This window comes from Cebidichthys violaceus, unplaced genomic scaffold, assembly GCF_023349555.1.
Source record: "Cebidichthys violaceus isolate CVI_PGR_0920_01 unplaced genomic scaffold, fCebVio1.0.p SCAF_24, whole genome shotgun sequence".
In the NCBI taxonomy this organism is placed as follows: Eukaryota; Metazoa; Chordata; class Actinopteri; order Perciformes; family Stichaeidae; genus Cebidichthys; species Cebidichthys violaceus.
Window position 1 is genome coordinate 2,708,608 of NW_027176417.1, and position 25,262 is coordinate 2,733,869.

General features: G+C 41.2%; 3 protein-coding genes across 4 annotated transcripts; 1 reads left to right on the top strand and 2 right to left on the bottom strand.

The window, feature by feature from the left end:
• Positions 1-1,746: 1,746 nt before the first annotated feature.
• Positions 1,747-9,729, bottom strand: LOC137878983 (uncharacterized). The gene is made up of 11 exons (XM_068719532.1): positions 9,606-9,729; positions 9,199-9,504; positions 8,954-9,101; positions 8,646-8,682; positions 8,460-8,550; positions 5,300-5,443; positions 5,031-5,120; positions 4,294-4,539; positions 3,715-4,041; positions 2,862-2,955; positions 1,747-2,771 (listed from the first exon to the last, which is right to left on the bottom strand). The coding sequence occupies exons 1-11, from the start codon at positions 9,667-9,669 to the stop codon at positions 2,738-2,740; spliced, it is 1,581 nt and encodes a 526-aa protein (XP_068575633.1). The 5' UTR covers positions 9,670-9,729; the 3' UTR covers positions 1,747-2,737.
• Positions 9,730-10,096: 367 nt separating this feature from the next.
• On the bottom strand, positions 10,097-18,493 carry LOC137879076 (uncharacterized). 2 transcript variants are annotated; one of them, XR_011103701.1, is made up of 5 exons: positions 18,274-18,493; positions 11,515-11,820; positions 11,270-11,417; positions 10,710-10,767; positions 10,097-10,598 (listed from the first exon to the last, which is right to left on the bottom strand). XR_011103701.1 is itself a non-coding variant. In XM_068719650.1 (5 exons), exons 1-5 carry the CDS (start codon positions 11,974-11,976, stop codon positions 10,434-10,436), a joined length of 744 nt encoding a protein of 247 aa, XP_068575751.1. In that variant the 5' UTR covers positions 11,977-12,123; the 3' UTR covers positions 10,097-10,433. The 2 variants fall into 2 exon arrangements, 1 of the variants encoding a protein (XP_068575751.1); XM_068719650.1 differs by lacking the exon at positions 18,274-18,493 and adding an exon at positions 11,910-12,123.
• Positions 14,901-17,095, top strand: gemin8 (gem (nuclear organelle) associated protein 8). The gene is made up of 4 exons (XM_068719849.1): positions 14,901-14,975; positions 15,084-15,162; positions 15,455-15,803; positions 15,983-17,095. Exons 2-4 carry the CDS (start codon positions 15,160-15,162, stop codon positions 16,240-16,242), a joined length of 612 nt encoding a protein of 203 aa, XP_068575950.1. The 5' UTR covers positions 14,901-14,975; positions 15,084-15,159; the 3' UTR covers positions 16,243-17,095.
• Positions 18,494-25,262: the final 6,769 nt, after the last annotated feature.

The window sequence follows — 25,262 nt, forward strand, 5'->3', positions numbered from 1 at the left end:
TTTTACGCATGGATTTAACTCTGTTTGACTCTGATTTAGGACGGGGTGAAGGTCCACAGGAGGTTGTCTACTCTCAGCTTCTCTTTCATCATTAATGTGAGTTTCCCTGGATGTTTCTTTATCATTTTCCTTCACTTTTTTAACTGCTTCCGCATAAGACACTTGGTTAAGTATTTTATATTTCTGCACTTCCTTTGCTTGCATTTGTACTGGGCATCCTCCAAAAGCAGTGCTATGTTCCCCGCCACAATTACAACATTTAATTTTTACATTATCACCACATTTTCCGTACTCATGCTCGCCTCCACATCTTGCACATCTCTGTTTCCCCTTACATTGAGCTGCAGTGTGCCCCGTTCTTTGACACTTGAAGCATCTTAAAGGAGCTGGAATAAACTCTTTTACCTCATAGCTCATGTATCCTATTCTTATTTTCTTAGCAAAAACCTTTTCAAATTCAAGCAGCACTGATAGGCTATCAGTTTTCATTCCATTTCGATTTATTTGAAGTCTGGAAGCTTTCACTACCTTTCCTCCTTTCACTTCCTGGATTATCTCATCTATGGACACTGATAATGGCACATCCTGTATAACACCTCTCAGCTTTGAAACGCTCCCTGGAATATGACTGCTGATGCTTTCTCCATTCAAAGTTTCAGCTCTGAGGATCTTCTCTCTTTGCCTTTGATCCGTAGCAAAGATCAAAAGTCGCCTGTTGCTTAAAAACTTAGCAAACTTGATCTTTCCTATTTCCTTCTCTATTGCCTTTGTCAGTTTTAACGGATGATAATGGGCCCCTTCCTTCTTAAACGCAATCACAACTTTCCATTCAGTTGTGTCATCCTCCTTCCTCACACTTGCTCTATTGGCCTTCACTTTTTTACTCTCCTCGCCAAAATCAATTCCGACGCAGCCTGAACTATCGCTCCTGTTTCTCCTCTTTCTGTTAGCTTCTTGCCATGGCATGTTCTCACTTTCGCCATCCGAACTATCACCCATGATATCTGCATTCACGGTACAGTTGTTGCTCAACCGCAAGATTCTGCTTCTCTGGTCTCGTCGCACACCGATCCACGTCACCGCGCCGCTCTATCCTCCCGTTTGTGAACTTTGTCCCTGTGACTCATGATGTATATCCACACAATTAAAGGGACACACACATAACTGGACAAACTACTCATTTCCATACAAATGAATGGAATGAATAATAACAATAAATAGTCAGCCAACATTTTAAAAGAGTTTACATTTGATTCATTTACTTCCAGTGTTTGACAGAGATTAATTAGCACCTGGATGAAAAACACCATTACTAACTTCACCAGAATTAAACCCAAACATGTATTATGTCAGGGTGGATGTGCATTGAGCAATAAACAGCATTGGTGAGTATCCTGTGTTGGCTTCCTCTGTCACAGCAATGTGTGCTGTATTAATATATATATATATAATCATGAACTAATTCTTCTGAAATAGATAAGGGCATTATTATAGAATTATAACAAAAGACATTTAAATTGAAGGGTTTGTGGCTCCATTATTTTATTCCTCCATCACTTCTAAGGTCCTTTGTGACGGTTTGGTGCAGTGATGAGGAAGATAAGAGGTTTCTGTACTTGCATGTTTTCACATGCGCTTTGGTGGGAAGCTGGGCATCTTGGTCCCATGATGTTTATTACCAGATCATTAAGAAACAACCCCTCACTGTCATATATATGAATAGAATGAATGACAATGAATCCGGTCTCACTCTGTTGTTCTGCTGCTTATTTTTTTTATAGATATAACCCAGGTCAACAGAAAACATGTCATGAACATAAGTGAAATCATTTAAAACATACATTCTTTACTAACCAAACAAAAATACATATTCATATGTAATGTGCCAGAGAATAAATTATTAAAACAAAAGTAAAAGATCATTTGAAACTCCTTGAACATTTTGACAGTGATGAGTCAAAACAATACTATTACTTAAATACATTATGACACAATTACAACCTCACAGTCACCGTGTATCAGAGTCCATTGAGCAATAAATGACGTTAGTACACGAACATCAAACATTAAAGTGCAACACTATTCTTTATATATCATGTCTATTGTGTACTATATTATGCATAATCTAACAATATACATGTAGCTAGATTTAAATATGATAACTGTGCAATACAATAATCACATTCACAGGTCAGCTTTAAAGATCACTTAATCAGATAAACAGTTCCAATTTGCTGTGCAAAATAATAACATAATACAGAAATCTACAGAATTATTTGGTGAGAACTTGGGCTTGTCTTCTTCCTCCCCACAAAGTTCACTAGATGGCGTTATAGCTCCACGGCACATTTGTTTGTTTTCACCAAAACTCATCAGCTTGTTGTGCTGATAATCAGCCTGTTGGTTAGTTTCAAGCAAACTTTTACTGTTGCAATCACAGTAAATGTGAATAAGAGCAAAGTTAACTGCCTAAAAGTTAATTATGATCTTTGTAAACCACATATTGTTCTAATATTGTTCTAATACTAAACCTTCACATTCTACAAAGTCTGATCAAGTGCTTTGCTTGTAGCTCCATAAATTTGTTAAAGTGCTGAGTTTTGAAATTAAAAAGAAAAGGTAGATTTAAAAAAACACTTGTGGAAAAAGGATCTAAAATAGCTTAACTCACCGTTCCACCTCTAAAGTTTAGATGCAATATAATGCAGATTTTTATTATGCTGGAGTGAAAGGCTCATTAAACATTTTCATTTCTTCTGGAACCCTTTAACCTGCCAGGAAGAAAAAAGGAAAGAATTATAAGGAGAATTATACTACATGTACTAATGTACATTCACAGATGTCGTTGTCAAATATCTCACCTTTTTCGTGTTGCTACAGCAGCAACAAGGATCAATGAAATGAACACCACAGCAGTGATTACAAGTCCAATCTCTGACGAAGACAGTCCTTTCCCTGGAGACAAACAGCACAGGGAGAGTCAGCATGGGGAAAAGGTCAATGACATCTCCCTAGATCAGGAAGGTAAAGTTATTGCTCCTAAATGATGAGTATGAACTTCCTAGATCTGCCACATGACCTCTTCCAGAGAGCTGAAGTCCCGACTCACTCTACTGTGACTGGTTTTACTTGATCATGAAAGCTTGAAGGAAGTGAAACTGAAAGGATTACAACACAGCTGACTCTGTTTACTGTTTGCTCTTAGTCACGCAGGTCATTTACTGCAACTCCCTGACTTCCTCAAGTCAGGAGCTTTGTTGAGTTCCTGAACAACGGGACTACGGAAGTGTTCCGGAACTGGGACACAAGCAAGCCTCTCATAATAAAGATTTCCTTTTAACAGTGTCAGAAAATTACTAATGGTAATAATTAGTCATAATTAGTGGCACACCAAAATCAAATGACATTGCTACGAGTCATTCGGAATATTTAGCAAATATCTGGGGAGTTTCTAGTCAGCTGATCTTCCAGTACACTAGAACACGATTGACAGTGGGAGTTCCCTAGATAGGTTTCCAAAGAGCCAGTCCATTCTCATTCCCAGGGCGTCAAATACCAACGCTTTGTCTTTCTTCAGGTGAAGAATTATGAGTCATTTTCCATTGGATATCATACAAAACCGTTGTTTGAGGATACATTTCACCACGAGATGGGAATGAGACTGATGGGGATAAAAGAGCATACTGGTCTATACAAAATGATTGACATGCATACCCTCCTCTTCCTTCTTCCTGGCAGGTAAAGAAAAAGGAATCCTCTCCCGCCTTTGTCCCGCCGCTCCCCTGTTCAGCAGACAGTCCACGTGTCCCGTCCAGCCTGCAGGGACTTGCAGGGTGACGTTCCTGCTGCTGGTAAATGTGTGGTCACCGTTTGTTTCCGTCGAGGTCAGCGGTCGCTTTGTGCTGGTGGCACCCGGCGGGAAGTCCCAGTGAATGGTTGGAGCTGGTTTACCTGTAGCAGAGCAGCTGAACACAACCTTCACGTCCTCGTCCTCACGGTCACTGCTAGGACGTTGCACTTTCGTTCTCACCTTGGATATCCCTTCATAGATAATTAGAATTTGTCATTATGAGGGCTGAAGCCATTCTGACACAAATAAGACCATATAAAAAGTTACAAAATGAACAGAACTCTATTAGAAAAAAGTCTTCATTTTCAGCTTCAACCAGCAAAAACAATACTGGTATAATTCTAATCTTTCTTTCTTTCTTTATTCTCTTGTATTCCCAGAATAAGACGATAATTCCACCTCATTTTCCTTCAGAATTCATATGTGAATTTGTTACAATTTACCTTGCACGGTGAGGCAGGTCTGTTTTCTTTTGGACCCATCAGGGTACACGTTGAAAGAACAAATATAACAGGCTTCGTCCCCCCATGTTACGTTCCTCAGAGTGATGGATGTCGAGCCCAGAGAGGCCTCGGTGAAGATCACTCTGTCAGGATCATTTACTTGCTGTCCAAACCGCTCGCTGTAGGTTGCCAGATTCTCAATGACCTCTTCATTGATAAGCCTCTGCCATGTGACCTGGAGCACACCTGTTAGGAATGGTAATCCTCCAATTAAAACATTTACTCTTTTGTGCTCTTTTGTGTTCTTGTAATACCCAGTTTGGCCACAAGAGGCTAAAAAAAAACTTTTTATTTTACATTTCTTTCAAACAGCTTTACAAATGATTATTTTTTTCATGCAAAACATATGAAGAGCTTATAAAATGTAACGCTCAACAGCATATTCAAGTATATTTTAAATTTTTGTAGAAATGCAAAAACATTTCATGGTTCCAGATTCTCAAATGAGAGGATTTGCTGCTTTTAACCTGAATTATTTTAATTATTTTAATTGAATTAGCTGTCCTGTAAAATACACTTACAAATGAGTTCCACCTCAACCAATTTATTTTAATACTTAAAGTACATTTTGCTGATTATACTCACATACTTTCAGTTAAGTAACATTTGCAATGTAGGACTTGTAACAGAGTATTTTTACAGTAGTATTTAAGTATTTAAGGATCTGAATATCTCACCTGTGGGGTTGGCTACTGCGCATGAATAGTGCGCTTCTCCGCCATAGTCAGCTGTTTTATTTCCATAACCAGTGATCTGTGATGTGGAGGCTGATAATAGTAACAGCTGGGTTTCAGTAAATGCAGACTTGAAGAACAAATATCCATTTAAATGAAAAAGCTTTGACTATAACTAAAACATACATATAAAAAAGGCTGGATTGTATTCTTGAATATAACAAACTACAGTGAATATAGAAGGACACACCCTTTCTTATCAGTGAACTTACCTTTAAACAGTAAAGCAGTGAGTATCAGGATCAACAACATCTTCTTCCACTGGAATACACAGCTCTCTTTCAGTTCAGCCTCTGAGCTGCCTTTAAAACCATAGAGTGAAACTGAAAGAAAGAGAGCGAGAGAGAAAGAGATATCTATATATATATACAGAGAGAGAGAGAGAGAGAGAGAGAGAGAGAGAGAGAGAGAGAGAGAGAGAGAGAGAGAGAGAGAATGCATTATGATTAGATGGGGGATTTCTTTCATTAGCTTCTTATATGTAGCTCTCTGAAGCAAATTTGTGATCTTTGGCTACACAAAAATAAATAAAAAATGGAATATGTAAACCACAATGAATAGATAATCTGGGACTTTGGTGAATGAATGAATGCTTTAAAGCAAATGTATCTTCAACAGAGAAAAGTCTCATTATAAGAATATACATGATCTGAAAACGCACTGCATTCCTGAAGCTGCTATCAAGGTAAAACATATCCTTATTATTACTATTCATACGATATTTTATTGAGGAAATCTATTAGACTACACACGGTAACAGTGTAAGTAAATTGTGAGTGTTTCATTTGAAACTCACTCTGCTTTTCTCTGAATGGTTAATATTACAGTGAAGTCCAGTAAATCGTGTACTTAATGTATTTAGTATTGTAGTCCTGTATTTGCGCCAGTAATCCAGTAAGTGGTCAAAAAAAAAAACCCAGAGCAGAAGCAAAAGTCCCTATAGTGGTCTTATGGCCTCGTGGTGTTATGAGGTTTAACGCAATTTCCCTACAAAGTACGTAATCACAATCAAATTCTCACAAGTGTACTTGTGATAACAACTGATGCTTGACATTTGTCACTCCAGCAAACTTGAAATGATTTGAAAAAGTCCACCTCGATGAGGGGACAGCACTGTACTTCTGTGTAACAAGGGGCCAACGATTTCGTAGAAACACATTTATAAAACAGAGAAAATAATACTACAAACGCGTATCCCAGTCACGTCTTGAACGTGTCCCATAATGATTTCGCATTGTATTTTAGTGTGGGATTTCTACCAGGCAGAAACAATCGACTCTAACGTTTGTTTGTATATTTTGAACATTAAAGCATTAACCTGTTCGAGGCCAAACCCAAAATACAAGTTTGAAGCAGAACATGAGCAGGAAGTGTCCCCTTTAACTGAATGATGTCATGTTCAGTAATCCTCATCATGCATTCCGATGGCCACGTATACACAAGGAATTCTTTGTAATTGTGAAACTGTTCTTCAGGAAATCTGTCTTTTGCACATTGTTGCTATAATCCTGGATATATTCTAGTTATAGGAGCAGGATACGTCTCTTCACAGCAAAGGAAGAGGGTGTTTGTTGACGTACGCCCCGGGTTTGTTGGTATCTTATCATTATATTTCTTGTGAAATCCTGTTTACTAAATAGCGCAAAGGGGAAGTCACTGTATATAATTCTTCTTAAGTGTTTTTATATCCCTGTTTGGAAAGAACCTAACTGCTCTGTCTGGAAGAGTTGCATGTCAACCACAGCCTGAAGATAAATAATTATAAGATAGATAACCTCCTCAACCATCAACCATTTTCATTTTCATTATAACATTTATTCATGCTATAAAACCCTGGGGGCGAAATTAAGATTAGACAACTGCAAAGTGGCAAAGTTGCAGGTTTGATTGTACATTTTGCATAAAAGTGTGTAACAGATGGACTACATTGTGTAATAGTGATGCAGCCCTTGGTATTGAGGAGTCCTATAGCAGCCGATTGTGTTTTGGAAATTTAAAACAATCTATTCCAAAACATGAATTGCACCTGGAAAGTACCTGCTCTACCAGACAGCTGTGCTGACACCTGTAATATTAAACCAGGACGCCACGCAAAAGCATATTTAAGTTGGTAAAGCTGACGATTTACCAACCAGCAGCACGTGCCAATTTAAAGCCCCATGATCTATATTAGACCAGGGAGCGTCTGTTATTATTATTCTAGTCACAAGTTCCACTTCTTCAAAGTTATCTCAGTGCAGCGGTCGATAGTCACAGCCTGCAAGTCAGTCGCAAGACCACATCAGTTTTCTTGGTTTTGTTTTGTAGTTTAAGGACTGAACCTTGGGGAACGCCTCAAAACAGATTTTGGCAAATTTGGCAAAAACTAGCATGTTGCTACAACCCGGAGGCCCGAGAAACAACAAAGCAAACAATCATCCTCATCTTGTCTGAAATGTAGGAGACTACAATAGACATATAAAGTATAAAATGTGTACATGCTCAAGTAAAGTACAAGTACCTCAAACTTGTGCATCAAAATCTTTTTTGTTGTTTAGCTGATTGAGTGGACTGCATGATGTAGAACTCAAGCTGTGTCTGAGAAAATGCTAAATGGACTGAATTTAACCCACAATGCCTCAGAGGAGCTCGTCCAGGCCTCACCTCTTTTTTCCAGCTCTGCCACATATAGATGCTGAATTTGCTGTTAATATCAGGACAGCTGAGTCATTTCCCTCAAATCTCCCTCACTGGTTCTAAGGGAATCTATTCTCCTGGTCCTTCATGATAAGATCTATTGTAACTGTGTCTGCAACCCAAACCAAATGCTTGTGACCCAGTCGTACTTCCTCTGTTAATAAAGAGGAATGCTAGCAGGGAAACACCAGAGAGAACAACAACAACAACAACAACAACAACAACAACAGGGGATTAAAGTGTTTGCAGACTGAACATTAAAAAACATTCTATTCATTGTAAAGAAATAAATGTTTTACAGACACAACCTCCTATAATTTCGAAGAGAAATATGTTTTCCTTTAATCGGTGTGTACAAATTTAGACATTTGTGCTTCAATCCCAAATCATGTAGAGTTTAAATACAAACAATGCTTTAAATAACAGATGTTAGAGGCTTATAAACATGCTTGATATCATTTATTGTATTTATATATTGTAAATTAGCTAAAATGTGTTCTTTAAAGCAAATGTTTGGTTTCACTATAATAAGGAATTACCCGTAATGATCATAAATATCTTTCTTTGCCAACAATATGAAAAGAGTTAAAGAGTGCCACCTCGTGGACAACAGGTCTCATTTCACTTGGAATAGAAGGGACACAGATGGAGTCTCTGAATGTGTGTCCTCTGTGGTGGACATGTGTGAGTGGTTACTATTATTGTTACAGTTGTGCAGTCTGACAGTTGAATAAAGGCCGCTCTCTCTCTGGATGTAGGTGCTGTACGGCTCGATGTCTTCTGGCTCCTGCAGGAAGACAGACGCATGTATTCAGTAAAAGAACTAAAGCCAGATGAACCACATTCATGTAAAAATAAAAAGATGAAAAAAAATGTCAGTACCGTGTTTGGAAGACTGCTCAGTGGTTCTGATTGTCTTCTGCTGGGTCAGACAACAATGCTTTAGTAACAATCTTAACTATTCTTATAGAGCAGGAACAAAGGAAAGGCAGTGTCTTCCTTCCGTACTTCTTTTGAAAATAACAGTCAAGATCTGCATATTTATGACATTTTAAACATCTACTTTAACTTAACAAATGGTAAATCAACTAATACTTGTTCACCACGATGGGTATTTATACTGTTATAGACATCCAATGCTGTTAAGTAATTCCTAACAATAGTTGTGAATATTGCAGTATTACTCTCACCTATGACGTATTCCTCTGTAGATCAACCATATAACTGCAGTTATAGTGATGACTATAACTATAGCTGCAGTTATAGTGATGACTACCGTTGCGCCGATCAACACATTTGGAATCTGCATGTATATTGTCATGTCGGTGTCTTCCTCCTCTGAAACAGTGTAAAGAAAAACATCTTTGTCAGAAACATGACAGGTATTTGCTCCGTTTAAGGAAACCTTAAAGCAAAATGAATGAAATGTGTTTACCTTCCACAGTGATATTCAGATGGAGAATATATGTCCCACCAGGATGTGAACACTCACAGGTGTAGTTCCCACTGTCCACTGGTGTTAAACTGGTCAGGTGGAGAAACACAGTCTGGTTCTCCATCATAAGTGTGAACCTGGGGTCACATTCAAACACAAAGTCTTCTCCGTATTGATACAGCAGACGACACTCTTCTCTCCTCTCTGTTCTGATCCTACACACTATGAGAGCGATGATATGCTCTGTTGCATTGGTGCATATCGGAGTGACATCTGGTTCTCTCCCAATGGTTTTCATTTCAGTCACTGCAAACAATGGTCAGTTAGGGATTGCAATACTTTCTGCATTTTGTGAATATCAGAAAAACACAGAGAAAAACAACTAAAATGTACAATGTGTGATTTACCTTCGCTGTCAAAACACAGTGTTAGCGGCAAAAGCAGAACGAGGCACAGTTTCCATTCCGCCATACTGGTAAAGCAGCAACTGAAGTAGTTGTACTTGTGCTGAAGGGAGGTGGACACCTTAACCTCAAACTCTCACAGAGGTACGAAAAAGGAAGTGCTGTTACAGGAGCTTCTACTTTTACACCAACACGCTCTGAGACGCTCATCACCGAAAACTGCTCATGTGTGCCGCCTACGTATCTACAATAAGATGTCTAATCATAAAGCATGAGGTGTGCATGAAGCAGACTTGTTTCTTAAAGCTCGTGGTATTTAAGTCTCACAACGAAACCAGTGTGTCGTCTTCATACAGAACTTGACTAGTTCATGTGACGGTAAGGAGGACAAGCTTTTAGGATATTCACTCCACGATAAGAGAAATGATATGTTACACACTTTATTGCATTTGACTGATACAGAGCATTTATGAAGAAAGTACTTAAAAGGCGAAATGTTATTGTTACAGGGAAAATACCGATGCAAAAATGTAAGATTTTACCAAATATATTTGTTTAATTACTAGTTAAAATATCTCATAACACTTAATATTGGACACAGTCACTTACAAGTAACATTTCAGTGAGATATAGAAACTTGTTTTTAGAGAATGCATCTTCAATTTTTCATGTAATGACAAAGTTTACACTTCCTAATCCTCAAAAAGAGTTTTCCCAGATCATCCCAAGATCTTTTTTTTTATTTTTATATCACATCTTATTTTAAGAAATCAGTACACAAGTGCAAACACATGTCACAGTCCTGGTACAGTGTAATCTTGACTCTTTAGTTTAAATACTTTCATAAAGGTCCTCGCAACTTTGATCAGACTCGCTTCCATCTACTTCCTGGTTATTAAAGCAGTTATTTTCGGTGTTACTTCTTGAGATAGTTTGGTAGAGATCACCGGCTGCTTGCTGGAGGCTTGTATAAGGGTCCTCTGGGTCATCTTCATCCTATAAGAAAAGACACTCTTACCTGAGTTACTATATTTACAGAAACGACAGCGTGTGGTTATATGTGAGAGCTTAAAGGTACAGACGTCATATATAGGCTACATTACTTACACAAGAGACGGGAGTTTCACGTACAGATAATCCAGATGTGGCTGGCCTTGAACGATCGCTTTAAATTAGAAGAGTTATCAGTTAGTGCATCACCAAATACACACACACACACACACACACACACACACACACACACACACACACATTTATATTGGTCTCTCACCCATGACGTTTTCTTGTTCTTCTAAAATATTGTAAAGACAGACATGTTTTTACATTTTACGTTCTTTACTCAGTTTGTAAAGAAACATTATGATTCTAATATTTTGTAACTTATATCATCTGCAAAATCGAATACATTACAATTTATTCAAAACTAAATTTCTATAATCACATATTTTCTATCTGCACTACACTGTGGAATCTGCATTTCACTTCGACAGACATCAAAAAACAACGTTATAGTCATAATAAGTGCATGCATGATATTATCATGATATTATCATATTATCAAGTAAGAAATGCATGACGTTTGAAACACAAAAGCAGGAAAATGAATCAAACATTTACCTTCCACAGTGATATTCAGAAGGAGAAGTATTACTCAGTATTACTCTCACCTATGACGTATTCCTCTGTAGATCAACCATATAACTGCAGTTATAGTGATGACTATAACTATAGCTGCAGTTATAGTGATGACTACCGTTGCGCCGATCAACACATTTTGAAGCTGCATGTATGTTGTCATGTCGGTGTCTTCCTCCTCTGAAACAGTGTAAAGAAAAACATCTTTGTCAGAAACATGACAGGTATTTGCTCCGTTTAAGGAAACCTTAAAGCAAAATGAATGAAATGTGTTTACCTTCCACAGTGATATTCAGATGGAGAATATATGTCCCACCAGGATGTGAACACTCACAGGTGTAGTTCCCACTGTCCACTGGTGTTAAACTGGTCAGGTGGAGAAACACAGTCTGGTTCTCCATCATAAGTGTGAACCTGGGGTCACATTCAAACATAAAGTCTTCTTCGTATTGATACAGCAGACGACACTCTTCTCTCCTCTCTGTTCTGATCGTACACACTATGAGAACGATCATATGCTCTGTTGCGTTGGTGCATATCGGAGTGACATCTGGTTCTCTCCCAATGGTTTTCACAAGAGTCACTGCAAACAATCAAAAATTGGGAAACTCATTAAAGGCAAACTGCAAAACTGACTGACTTGCATAAACGTCATGTAAAGAAGTTCAGTACCTTCAGAGTCAAAACACAAGCACAGCGGCAGAAGAAGAACATAACACATCTGTGTCAGCCGATCCATGATGGTGAGAGCTCTGAACAGGGTTGCCGTCTGTAAGCTTCTGCAAACAATGACCTCAAACTAAAATATCTTAACAGCACGTGAGCGGACGGCATAAGGGTCCTAGGAAGGAAGTGTAAGACACGGCCACTTCTGAAACGTAGCATCATAGCGCACAGAAGGAACTGATGCTAAGTTTTTTGGGGTTTCTTTTGGTAAAAGCAAACCTTTATCTCAGTGATTTCCACAGAATTCAGAGCACACAGATCCTAGCAGAGCTTCCACCACTTTAAATACCTTATGTTCCTGAATAAAGGAATTTTACACAAGCATAAATATTTAGCTTGTGTGCATTTTACAGAATAATCTTTATTTCTAAATTCCAATAAGTCATAATTCCAAACAATGATACATTGAATAACTAGGAGAATTTATGTCTTAACGTCCCCTTAAACTCTTACAACAGGCTTCAACCAGAGCTCAGCAAAACACACATTGTGTATTAATTATCATAATCCTATTCTGGAATTACAAATAAGTGCTGTCTTGTACTCAACAAGTGTATTTTCTCTTAGGGTACCTCTTCATATCTGCAGGAGTGGAATGTACTCATGTACTCAAGTATTGTACTTCAGTACCCATTTGAGGTATTGTACTTAACTTGAGTGTTTTCTTTTCACTTCTACTCCATTACAATTCAGGAGGAAATATTTAATATTTGACATCTTTAGTCGGATTAACAATTTTGCATAACAAGCTTCTAAAATATGCTTTCTTATAAACTAAACTACTGTACCGTAAGAGCTGAAACAATTAGTTGATTCTTTGATTTATAAAAGATTTGGCAAATATTTCAATGATTTCATGTTTCTATTATTTTATTTTTTTATGTTTAATTGTGAAAGTGTCACAATTTTATGATTATTTTACAAACCAACCAGTTCATTGATTAATGGAGGGAAAATAACCAGCCGATTAATACATAATGAAAATCACCATTAGTTGCAATCTGACAGATGATAAAGCAAATTCCTGTTTTTACATGAAAGCATTAGAAATAAAAATGTAATGATAGAATATAGAATAATATAACAGTCACACTTTTAACCTTTAAATGTAGGACTTTTACTTGTAATCGAGTATTTTTACAGTGTGGTATTAGTACTTTTACTGAAGCACAAGATCTGTTATTTCAATAGATGGTCACAGGACTGCTGTAAATGATCTGTAATTTACAAAAGGCTTCTTCTACTGTTGCAAAGTCGATACAACACTCTCGCCTTAGCACCAGCTCAGAGGCGGTGTGGTGGCCTCGCGGTTTAGACACACACAGCATCATATGCTGCAAACACTACATTTGATTCCGGCCATGAGTATTTGTTTGGTGTCTCTCCCGCTCATCGTTTCCTGTCTGCATGTGACCTTTCAAATGAAATGAAAAGGCCTCGGCTAAATGGAAATGATTGCGCTTATAAGTCAATGCACACATTAAAATAGCTTCTTTATACGTTTAAAGATACAAAAGAAGATGAAGTGGGGGTTCAGAGACCAGCGACACAGATGCTCCTGAGCTTGTATTGTGTCTGGAAATAATAATAAATAAAATACTACCCTCTATTAAAATATAGATACTAGATTTATTCATCCAATATAAAAACTAGTTTCTGTTTAATAAGAATTGCTGAAGAAATAAACTGCGTTTTTACTGCACGTATAAAACCAACAATAACATTATAGAGAAGGAATGAGAAGCCAAAGTCACCGATTATGAGGACTTTTTCTTGAAGCAGGAAGAAGAAAATTGGATGTCAAGTCGAAGCACTCAAGAACTGGTTTGAGGACGTACAATAATTTAAAATTGGTTTAACGCGGTTTGACACTGATCACAATTGAATTACTTGGATATGAGGCCAGACCGGGTTCAGAACTTATGAACAAGAAAGATAGATTCGGCTTTATTGTTCCCAAAAAGAGAATATATGCCTCAGCAGTATCAATGCATCCATACACACCCAGAGACACACTGGGTATATTTTATGTAAATATGTATCTTTTAATTAAAGAAGAAAGTATAACCATCTTCATATAATAAGGTAGTTTACCTTGACAAAAATGAAATACATGATACGCGTTGATAAATATAGCACGCATTCACCACAAAGCACTGAACTAGGTACACAGCAATCTAAGGTAGTGTTCAAGGAAGTAATGCATGATATACTTCAGATAATCCATGTTCTGGAAAAGAGAAAATACTTAGTTCTACCGTGGGAACTCATCCATTCAAACATCATAGGAGGAAATGTGTTCTGAAAAGGCACATCCGTCTTTTTGCATTTCCTCTGAAAGCTTTGAAGCCTCAAGCCGAAGTATGACCTAGATATACAGTCAAACATGTCTCACAGCACTCAAACACTCTGTCTTACACCCCCCCCACACACACCCCCACCCCCACCCCACCCCCACCCCTTCCTCAAATATCACAGTGGCCTTGCTCCCATAATGTTGTATTTAATTCAAAAGATAAAACCAGACATATAAATATATATCTGTTGCTTTTGCAAATGTTTAGCTCCAGAACCAAGATGTCTGGCCTGCTGGAATTTCAGGCAAGGTGCAAAAAATAGAAAAATGAAAAAAGCCTTTTTAAATCTGAACTGTACTCTTAAAACAATATTGTACAAGTGAAGTTAAAAAAAAGGAACTAAATGTAGACGCATTTAGAGATTAGGATAAAGAGATTGCATTCTAAAATGTCTCAATTAAAATACACTTACATTAAAGAAAGGACAATAACTGAAAGACAAGGTATTGAACTGCATCTGCTATTTATTCCAGCTGTATAATGACGCAGGTTTCACTCCAGGTGTCCAGTATGTGAATATCCTGCATGTTCGCAAAGTGTCCACTAGGTGGCGCCACTTCGCCGGATTCTTTCATTTTGCTGTGGCTCAAAGGCTGCTGGGAAATTTTTGTAACAGGAAGCAACGTGAGCGGATAAACAAGTTGACGTCAAGCGGGTAAATGTTCGCTAAATAGAGGCGTTCAGCGTGTAAATAGAAGCAGATGTTGTTACATTTGACTGTTCGTTAGCTGTGTGTTGTTAGTAGTTATTCTTTATCTTTCAGAATTGGAAGGTTTGCGGGTGGAATAACGTCAGCAAAGCTAACAGGAAGGTTCACACAACTGCAGGCATCGTCAATCATGGTAAGGCAGCCGAGAAGGTACAATCTTACCGCTTTTAGCTCATTAATAAAGGTGTTCTCGGCAAAGTTAAGGAGTCTAATCCCACAGGAAACTCATGTTATGTCCACAGGAAGTGACATATTTCCCCTCTTGTATGTGCAGTGAAGTGACAGCACAATAAATGAGTCATAACTACAAATTCAGTGTGCAAAAGTGCCCAGTTTACCTTTTTTAAATTCAACCGGCAGATTGCTGATGAAACCACTGTGAATAATCTGACAATAAGCCTAAAAACGGTACTGATCTTCTGCAGGAGGACATTAGCACCGTGATGTCCTGGTTCTCCAGCCCCGTGTACAGCCGCTACTGGCAGCACTACCAGCAGGCCATGGCCTGGCACCAGAGACACAGGCGAGCCTACCGAAAGGCCTTGGAGGCCGCCTACGGCCACACGTACAGCCAGGGGCGGAGTCCCGGCAGCCAGCGGCAGCGCTACGCGGACTGGAATGCAGGGGAGGACGACGAGGACGGGGACGACGGGGAGGACGGGGACGAGGAGAGCAGCTCGGACAGTGAGATTGAGTGTGACATCAGCAACATGGAGATCAGCGAGGAGCTTCGGCTGTACTTCGCCCAGACAGAGAAACACAAAGAGGAGCTGAGTAAGAGAACAGGGGGAGGGGGTTGAGGAATAGTTCAAGATTGTGACATTATTGTTCAACTGGAGTCTCCAAACGTCCTCCGTCTCCATCGTTGTATCAGGAAATGAGCTTTGCTTGGGGATGCCGACTTGGACTGCATGCTTTGTGCCTGAGAATAATCCGTTTTCTTGTCCTTGCAGAGAAGCAGCAGCAGATGGAGGCCGAGCAGCACGACAGCTACGTGCCGGCCGACCAGGACCTCCGCGGCGTCTCCTGGCGAAGCAGCGCGGCTCCTCCCTCGGACCGACCCGGCGAGAGACGCGGGGCGGAGATGAAGAAGCTCTATGGCAAGGACGCCGCCAAGATGCTGGCCATGGAGGCAGCAATGCAGCTCAATTTCGACAGGAACTGCGACCTCAAACAGCCCAAGTACTGGCCTGTTATCCCACTGAAACTGTGACGGCTGTGAACTGTTTGATTTGGAGGAAATCCCTTCTCTGATCTCTCGGCGTGACAGCGGCTTTGCCGTGTAATGGATTGTCGCTGATGTGGAACTAATGGTGTGGGTTAGCTGAGGGTTACAAGTTATTTTAAGCACAAATAAAGTTGCATAAATTAGCTGAAGCTTCTGCTTAGCCAGGCGTGAGTGTCACTGACCTGTCAGCTGCTGCTCTACATGAAAACTTGTGATTTTGATGCTTCACATAATGTTGGATTTTTTTTTTTTTTTGTGGAATCACACTTTTACAGAAAAGTATTTTAAACTCAGGATCAAGCATGCAGCGCTATCATTTATCCAAGACACTACGTCGTCCTCCCAGCTTTGTTCTGTGCTACATTTCAGAAAATTCAAAGAATAACAATGAGTGGCGGCTGAGGTTGAGAGGTACGGTTCCTGTCGGTGATGTAAATATACTCAAACATGTGTGCTTCCTCCTAATCTGTTTCTGTTTCCCCTCCAGCTTGGTGATGTTACATGCTGCAGTAGGTCCTCTTATGCCTGTCGACTTAGTTTAACCACAGAAACATGTTCAGCCCCCTTCCTCTGTTCAAGTGGAGAAGCGTTCCCGCATGGCTGCGTCTGATATTCCACTTTTCAACAAACATGGAGAGTGATTTGTTGTTGTTGCCTCTAAACTGCGCCTCTCTGATTCTGACATTTCATCGGCTTCAAAGCCGTTTTTCTCTGGAGGGACGTTGACTATTCTCTTTTATCTTGTTCTTCACCACCCAGCCCCCCTTTTTTTAGACTGAAGGATGTATATTTTAATATAAATTCTGTTTATAATAAAGTGTTTTCTGTTTGGATTAAACCTGCTTTGTCAGTGGTGATTTCTTATTTACCTCTCTTTGTAATGGGAGTCTGGCTCTTGATTAATAATACTGCCTAAAGCTTTTAGGCTGTGCATTTCTACATCCAAAGTATTGTTATTAAAATGTTATCAAATTAGGTAGAGGAAGAACTACTCAGATATTTTACTTAAGTAAAAGTACCAATGAAACAACTATGTCAAAGTCCTCCATTCAAAATCTACTTGAAAATGAAAGTACAGGTGTTAATCCTTTACTATGCATTACAATGTGTTTTAATATAAGATATAGCTTGCTGCCAATTAATGAGGTGGAGTAAAAAGTACGATATTTAAAGTTTAGAGTTTAAAAGACAGCAGGAAACACAAAGGTAACGTACAAGTACCTCAACATTGTACTTGAGTAAGTGTACAATTACTCTCTACCTCTGCATGTAAGGAGTAATAGGTCTTCTAAAATGTATTGATAAGACACCACGTGAATATCATAGGGGCATTAAATAAATAACACCATCTTACTGTAGTTTGGTTAACAAGCCTCTAAATAACAACATGACGTTTTTTTTTTTGCTCATTACTCCCCTCCGCTGTGTTCCATAACGTTTGAAGCACCAATACGGACACTTGGAGGATTAATGAAGCCTGGTCCATTTCTAGACCAAGCGGTGACGTCAGCCCTCACCCTCCACCCCCGCCCTCTTCCGTGATCCCGTAACGGGACGTCCAGTTGTTTGTATGCAGCCCCCCTCCAAGCAACCTGTGGACTCCATCTGGACCGGCTGAAACATGGGTATGCGAACTGGTTTCTACTTTTCTGTTTTGATGACTTTAGTCCCAACAGAAGAGGAAGGGACTTCGCTTATTTTGTTGTTGTTGTTGTTGTTGTTTGTCTTCTTGCAGTAGCTGTGCGGACTTTTTCTGCTTGCGTGCGCAGCGCGTGATGCAGCGCGTGTTTCGTTCCAATTTGCATGTCTGCTAATCAGTTTAAAGTGTTCACTTTCGCTTCACTCTGATTTTCTTGCAGGCTTTTTTTTTTTTTTTTTTTTTTTACACTTTGAAGGAGCTCATCTCCAAACTGTTAGTTTTGGACATCATGGGTCAGTTTTCACGTTTGCGCCATTGCGCGCTCGTGCACGGGTATCTGTAGCTGTAACTTTACGTGTGAGTGTGAGAGTGAGTACCTCTGTGTGTAGTTGGCTCCTTCAACTCTGATGAATGTCAAACTGTGCCAGCAGCAGAAAATCCCCTTTGTTCCTGTGGATGGAAAAGAAAAATGCATGTAGTCCTGTGCAGTGTGTGTTGGATTTATTTGTGTGTGTGTGTGTGTGTGTGTGTGTGTGAGAGAGAGAGAGTGTGTCTCATGCCACTGTACTTTTAATTGCATACATTTCCCAGACTATTATTGACTTTTTAAAATGTGAGTTTGACCTACATATGAACAAAGAATCCGTCCTTTAGTGTTTCTCTGGAGGTACAATGAGAGCTTGGCTGACTGTATCCTTCCCACGTCAACTCCTCATGTGAGACTGGATGTTGATTGGATTAAGAGGGAGTGATCGGCTCCCTCACTGTGGATTAAACAGGCCGGACAAGGTTGAAACACGGATGACAACGTCCGTACCGTACAGTAGACGTGGACACGTGCTGCAGGAAGTTGCACATATCTTGATTTTTATACAAGCTCAGTTTTTCGTAGCACAGGATTAACATCTAGAAAAGTTCTCCTCCAAAAATATACATAGTGAAAGATCAAACCAGAGCAGCAAGGGACATAAAAACCAAAGGTCACACTCTGACATGTACGTGTAGTCAACAGTATTAAAAACAGATCCATGTTGACATCGAAAACACCAGTTCCTCGTGCTCGAAAAGCGGAGCAGAACAAACCAAACAGCCGAGAAGGTGAAACTAAAAAGCGCGTATCAAACTTTCGGTTGAGGTCATGGAAGGCAGACAGTAGACGTGATCGCCGCTGGTTTCCAATTTGCTGTGGAAGGAGTGATCAGACCGCAATGTACTGGCAGACGTTCAGCGCTGAAACCAGTAGCGCTCATTAGGCCTCTGAGCCAACACAAGCAACTTTTCAAAGCACTTCTCTTTGTCTCTCTCTCTCTCTCTCTCTCTCTCTCTCTCTCTCTCTCTCTCTCTCTACCATTCACAACATCTGTTTCCAATAAGGCAGTAGGGCTGTTTATCGCCTTCAGGCCAGTGAGAAGTTGAGGACAGACAGGATGTAGTCAAGTGACATGATTTACTTTAGTTTTTCCGCGGGAAGCCATCGTAAACTTCTCCTCTTTCGGCTCCCCTTGTTTCAACTGTTTTTCCCCCCAAACTGCTACTTTAGTCTCATCATCGTCAGCATCATCACCCCGTCTTTCATCTGCATCTGCTCCTCTCATTGTCTTCATCACTCTTCTTTCCATTTCCCCTCCCTCCCTCCCCTGCTTTCTTTCCTCTCCTCCCCCTCCTCGGTGAATTCGCTCTTTGTGCTCGCTGCAGTTTCGTCTCGGTGGGTATGTGAAAACTCGTATCGCCTTGCATCCTCTTGCATCGCTATGCGCTGATCTGCAGGATGGATGCTGAGTGAAACGGCCGTCAAGCAGGCAGACCTCAAAAGGCTGCAGATATTAGAGGATTGTTTTATTCTGAAGGAATAAATGATCACTCAGCTGGAAAAGAAAGCAGAAAGTGGAACGATTCACTGACCTGATTAGAATAACAGCATGCCAACACTTAAACTGCAGCAATGGTGTCACAATGTCTTGGGATAGCTGAATACAAAGTATAATTATTGTGTTTTCTATCTTATTGAGGTTACAAGTTGCTGAAAGCTGATATTTTTTGTCCGAAACCCAAATTTTGTACGAACATTACTTCGATGAATCACACATTTTGCTTCTAATGGTTAAAAAACTATAAAGAGTGTGTGTTGTTATATAATGACGTATACCTATCATAGAATAAATGAAACTAGCCCACGAAATGAAACAAACTAATTACGTAGCAAAAACCTTCAAGCTCACTATTTCACTATTAATTATCCAGAGTTGAGTTTTTGTTCACTCACACAGCTGATGTGTCTCTGGGGCAGCTTTTCAAAACTATCTGAAAGTGTTAAATTAACTCTGATGGTCGTGGACTAATGTCAGCGCTGATTTTACACCCTGAGAGTCAAATTAAGACCGACAATTGGCAAATTTGGAATCGGCTGCCCTGAGTGTTTCATGATTCTGACTGAACGCCTGAGAAAGAGAAGCTCAGGGGAGGATGAGAGGCGGGAAATGCTGAGGACGCCTGCAGGACAGGGAGGAAGTAGATGACTCTGCAGTGACAGGAAAGTTATGACTGAACTGTTTCTTTGTTCTCCTCATCTCCAGCATCTCTACTTCATCTTCCTGTTCCTGTCTCAGAATTGATTTTGTGGTTTTTATTGATCACTTTTAGGATCCAGTGTCAGATTAGATCAGAGAAACCTACAACCTGATGTCCAGACAGTTCTGTCTTACTCTCAAACTATTTGTTTTTGTCTTTCTGGCCTGTACGTCTTCTTGATTTTGCTATTGATTTTATGTCCTTTGCTCTTTTTTATTTTATTTTGAAAGGTCTTTTTTAGTTTTAGTACCACGTATTTGTGTTGTGCCGTTGATTCGGGCTGACAAGAGGCTGCAGAAGAGACTTCTTTTTCAATATACCAAACATGCCTCCCTGTCACACACCCACCCACCTCCCAACCCCAATATTTGCTTTCATATTTAGCCTGCTAGTCTTCCTTGGCCTCAGCGTTGTATTCTCAGCCCGACGGCCGACTCTGATGTGTCAGAGTCGGTCGTCGTCGAGAGGACCTGTTGCCATGGCGACGCGGCGACGCACAAGGCTCCGAGGCGAGCGTCATCTCGACTCGAACAGTCATACATCCGATCGCACGAGCCCACACGGGCAACAATATATGAATATACATACACACATTCTCCCTCACCTCCCTCTGCCGCTCTGCCACCCCTGGAGTGATGATGATGAAGATGAAGATGATGGTGGTGATGATGAAACCCACCCTGCTTTGCTTTTCCTCCACACAGTGACTCACGGTGTGCCTGCACACACGGCTCTTAACCCACATCGGTGCTGGCGCGCGCTGCGCTTCAGTACAGTAGGTCACAGGTGCAACAGTTCCTGAGTCACATGACTCCACAAACATGATGCAGGCAGGCAGCCGTGGAGTACGGTGTGTGTGTGTGTGTGTGTGTGTGTGTGTGTGTGTGTGTGTGTGTGTGTGTGTGGCCTTGGGGAGTGGTGTGTGTGTGTGTGTGTGTGCAGTTGTTTGGGATGACGATGACAACACAACATCATGTGGAGCAGACTGTGGACCAAATCTGGGCCAGCGGGATTAGCGGCTCGTCGGATAAATTGCTGGACGAGGGGGCGATGGGGGGGGATGGGCGCGCGTGTGTGTGTGTGTGTGTGTGTGTGTGTGTGTGTGTGTGTGTGTGTGTGTGTAGAGGTGAGTATAGGTTAATCCATCCGTACCGACAGGAGTCACATATTGTAAATAGGGCCAGATATATCAGAGATGCTCCTGCGCTTATTTCCGTAGGTGGTTCCAGTAGAAGCTGGGCGTTCGGTTTGCGTCTGCTCATGATTCACTCATGACGTCTCACATTAAAGCAAAACTTTGCTATCGCATGCAAATTCAGCGCACACAGAGGCGCAGGTGTCTCAGGCAGCACAGATGATGACGGAGCAGGATGGGATTAATTTGCATGAATTTGCATTAAAGTTGCTCATGTGCCTGCTTTCGGTTTCAACTGATGAGAGATAGAAAGAGGGGAAGGAACTCTGCAGATGTTTGGAACGTTCCTGTTAAAACTCCAATCCAAAATTATCCTTTTTATGCTGATATATTTAGATTGCGTGTTGGAGACGGACTAACCTTTGTCAGCGTGCGACGGTTCTGTTCAGGGATGAGAGGGAAGCGTCTCCTTGGCGACCGACGGCTGAGGGGGTGGGAGGAGTGGGTGCGAAACTGGGTCATCGTCACCACCACAGATTAAGGGGCCCGGATCTGAACACACTCATGTTCACCACAGAACACACACACACACACACACACACACACACACACACACACACACAGACACTTATACAAACACACAATCTCTGCAGAGAATTTGGAGGAACTTCTCCAGGTGAGAGACGAGACACTACTAGGTGCTTCAATCTGGCCGGCCGCCAAAGGTTTCCCTTTTAGAGGAAGCCAGAAGCCCATTAAAATATCAAGGATTAGACTAAAGCGACAGCGGGAGACTCATAAAGCCGTGGCTGAGACACTGTTTCTGTGTGTGTGTGTGTGTGTGTGTGTGTGTGTGTGTGTGTGTGTGTATGTTTACGTTTGCCCAAGTGATGCCCTGTTTCCAGCAACACCGAGACGGATAGAAACATACGGGGTCAGAACAGGAAGCTGAGGACGGCTGAGATCAGACGTCTAAACTGTTGCATGAAGCAGAATATGTGACAAAATGGACACAGAAAAGATGAGCAAACGCAAGCAGCAACTGTTCTCAACTAAAAAATAACCGACAAGCATAAAGCAGAAAACGATCAGCCCATGACTCTGAAGCAGTGTCGTGTCCCCCACAGACACAAGCGTCTCTCAGCAGACAGGCAGTGGTTTCCCCGAGGCGCGGGACAACGGATCCTGGTCACGGTGAGGTCAACCTCTGGGATCAGAGCTCAAAGCCTGACAGCCAGTGTCAGCGCCCCGACAAAAGAGATGCGTAATGGTGTCAATAAGCATGTCAGGAAGACGGTTAAAAGGTCAATGCGATGCCTGTAGTGACGCCGAGCATCCCACGGGAGACAGAGATTGCTCCTTTTCCCTGGAGACAACTTTCTTACATATATTTACACTCCATTTTATCCGTCCACAAGATGATTCCCCCCTGCTCAAGCTTCCATGCAGCTATGCAGGACGCTTTAAACACTTTGGCTGCATGTCAAGGACTCTCGCCTTCAGCTGAGCCGGTCGTAGGCGTAGAAATCATTTCACTGATGCTACAGATATTTATTTCAGTCAGTCGCTCTTCATGGCTATCTCAGAAAATTTGTTTCTTGGCTTCTGCCTCTCGGCGGTTTCAAGCTGTTACGAAGGACACGCGAGAAGTTTTTTTTCTCGGAACTGATAGCATCGCTGAAAGATCTGAATTAGTGCAGCCTATCGGCGGTGTTAGACGTCTCCATGGCAACAGCAGAGCCGGTATCACTTTGAGATCAGAGCGCTCTGATGCTGAGGATGTGACCGTCACAAGAGCTTGTTGTGGAAACCTTTGAAACTGAAGTTTGAAATCAATTTGAAGCCGCTCTTTACAGAGGTGTCCAGAGACTGCTGTGTCCTCCTTTTCTCCTTCTTCTTCTCCTTCGCTGCGACGTCCTCATTACTCAGGGACGACTCTCTCCTCTGTCTCGCTGTAATGAGGGAAGACAGGCATTCGGCAGGCACTCCTGGCTTTCCCTTTAATGGACGCCAAGAGTTGTGGAGGCTGATGAAGAACGTCTGTGCGGCTGAGCAGGAGCTCCTTCTGAAGCCATTCAGCAAAGTCAACGCTGAGCACAGACGCACACAAACACACTGTTCAAGGTAGAAACTACGGCTGATGGGCCCATATGTGAATCTGGACTCCCCCCCCCCTCGAAATGCACTCACACAATTGATATGAGGAGCTGCACAAATCGCTCTATCCATACATTGACTATGACACAATGCAGGATGACAGTGTGAGTGATTACCGGATCAAGGTCCGTCTTAAAGGAGGAAAGAGATAGAAAAGAGAAGATACATACGACGATTCAAGGAGATGGGGTGAAAATAGAGGAAGAAAGAGACAGACAGGTGTGTGTTTGTATATATGTATAGAAGAAAAGTGCAGATTTATTATCCTCCATCCAAGTGTTTTGTGCTTTGGTAATGCTGCATGAACATAATTTGTCTGTCAAACAGTCGCAAAATGATTGACGTATTCTGAGGACCACACACAGATAATATCAGTGTGTGTGTGTGTGTGTGTGTGTGTGTGTGTGTGTGTGTGTGTGTGTGTGTGAGACAGGGTGATGGTGAAGAGTGCCAGGGAGCACTGTATCTCATCTCCTGGACAAGTCCTTAATCTGTGTGACCCAGCAAGGGATTATGGGGGTTCTGGGAGAAAAATGGGACTTTAAATTAACCCTTAAATCCTAATAACTGACAGTTTGTTTGTTTGTGTGTGATTCATTCTTACTACAAAGGAAGCGATTTTTCTTTCTCCAGATTATTTCAACTGTAAGAGAGGCTTCCCCTGTCTTATTCTTCTTTATCCACGAGTCTCGTTGACTACGTTTACGTGCACAAAATATGACATGTTGCAAAACTGTGTTCTTAAAGCTACTCTTTTAACTTCCATCATAGTAGTGGCTTGAGTTAACCGTGTGGCTCCGTTCCCAAAGTTCGCTGTATTTACAAGAAGTCATAATTCTTAAACTGCCTTCGTTTGTCTCGTCTGTGAGTCGGCTTTTGGCTTCCCTGGCTCCCCACAACTGCACTCAACTTGTTCTCAGTGGTGTTTCATAGAGACAGACTTTGATTCATTTATGCAGCTGATCAGGTTTCCCCGTGGCTCAATATCAGAGAGCCATTCAAATGTCAGAAAGTCAGCGTGATTGGGTGACCATGCATATGGTGCAGACTGGGTGTTTATTTCAGCCCTCGGGGTGAATGGATCCACTAAATGTCATACGTGTCCAGAAAACTGTTCTGGTGTCTTCGGATGAAAACATTAGGGGCCGGTGGGGTCACCTTTGTCTGCAGTGTGTGTGTGTGTGTGTGTGTGTGTGTGAGAGAGAGGGTGGGGGTTCCTGGACTGCTGTGTGGGCTGAGCTTTGTCTGAAACAGGGCCACGTGGGCCTGAATTAAAACCTTGTTTAAGAGGATTCAGGACAGATGGTGTCCCATTGTTTCAGGACGTTATTAGAAAATGGGGTGAATGATGGAAACAGCACCCCCCCCTCTTCTCTACATAAACACACCCCACCCACTTTGGACTCACCTTGCTTGATTTCTCATTGGATTGTGGCATTTTGCACTCAGCCAATCAGCATCCTCGGGGGCAAACAAAGGGCGCCCTCACAAATAAAGCCAGACACA

What these genes read in the sequence shown, in the direction of transcription:
- LOC137878983 (XM_068719532.1), bottom strand. Translation starts at nt 9,669, where the DNA reads ATGGCGGAATGGAAACTGTGCCTCGTTCTGCTTTTGCCGCTAACACTG. An exon ending in TCTGAATATCACTGTGGAAG is followed by an intron (nt 9,102 to 9,198) that starts GTAAACACATTT and finishes ACACTGTTTCAG; the next exon opens with AGGAGGAAGACACCGACATG. An exon ending in GCTGTAGCAACACGAAAAAG is followed by an intron (nt 2,772 to 2,861) that starts GTGAGATATTTG and finishes TCTTCCTGGCAG; the next exon opens with GTTAAAGGGTTCCAGAAGAA.
- LOC137879076 (XM_068719650.1), bottom strand. Translation starts at nt 11,976, where the DNA reads ATGGATCGGCTGACACAGATGTGTTATGTTCTTCTTCTGCCGCTGTGC. An exon ending in TACAGAGGAATACGTCATAG is followed by an intron (nt 10,768 to 11,269) that starts GTGAGAGTAATA and finishes TCTAATTTAAAG; the next exon opens with CGATCGTTCAAGGCCAGCCA. An exon ending in GTGAAACTCCCGTCTCTTGT is followed by an intron (nt 10,599 to 10,709) that starts GTAAGTAATGTA and finishes CTTTTCTTATAG; the next exon opens with GATGAAGATGACCCAGAGGA.
- gemin8 (XM_068719849.1), top strand. An exon ending in GAAACACAAAGAGGAGCTGA is followed by an intron (nt 15,804 to 15,982) that starts GTAAGAGAACAG and finishes TTGTCCTTGCAG; the next exon opens with AGAAGCAGCAGCAGATGGAG.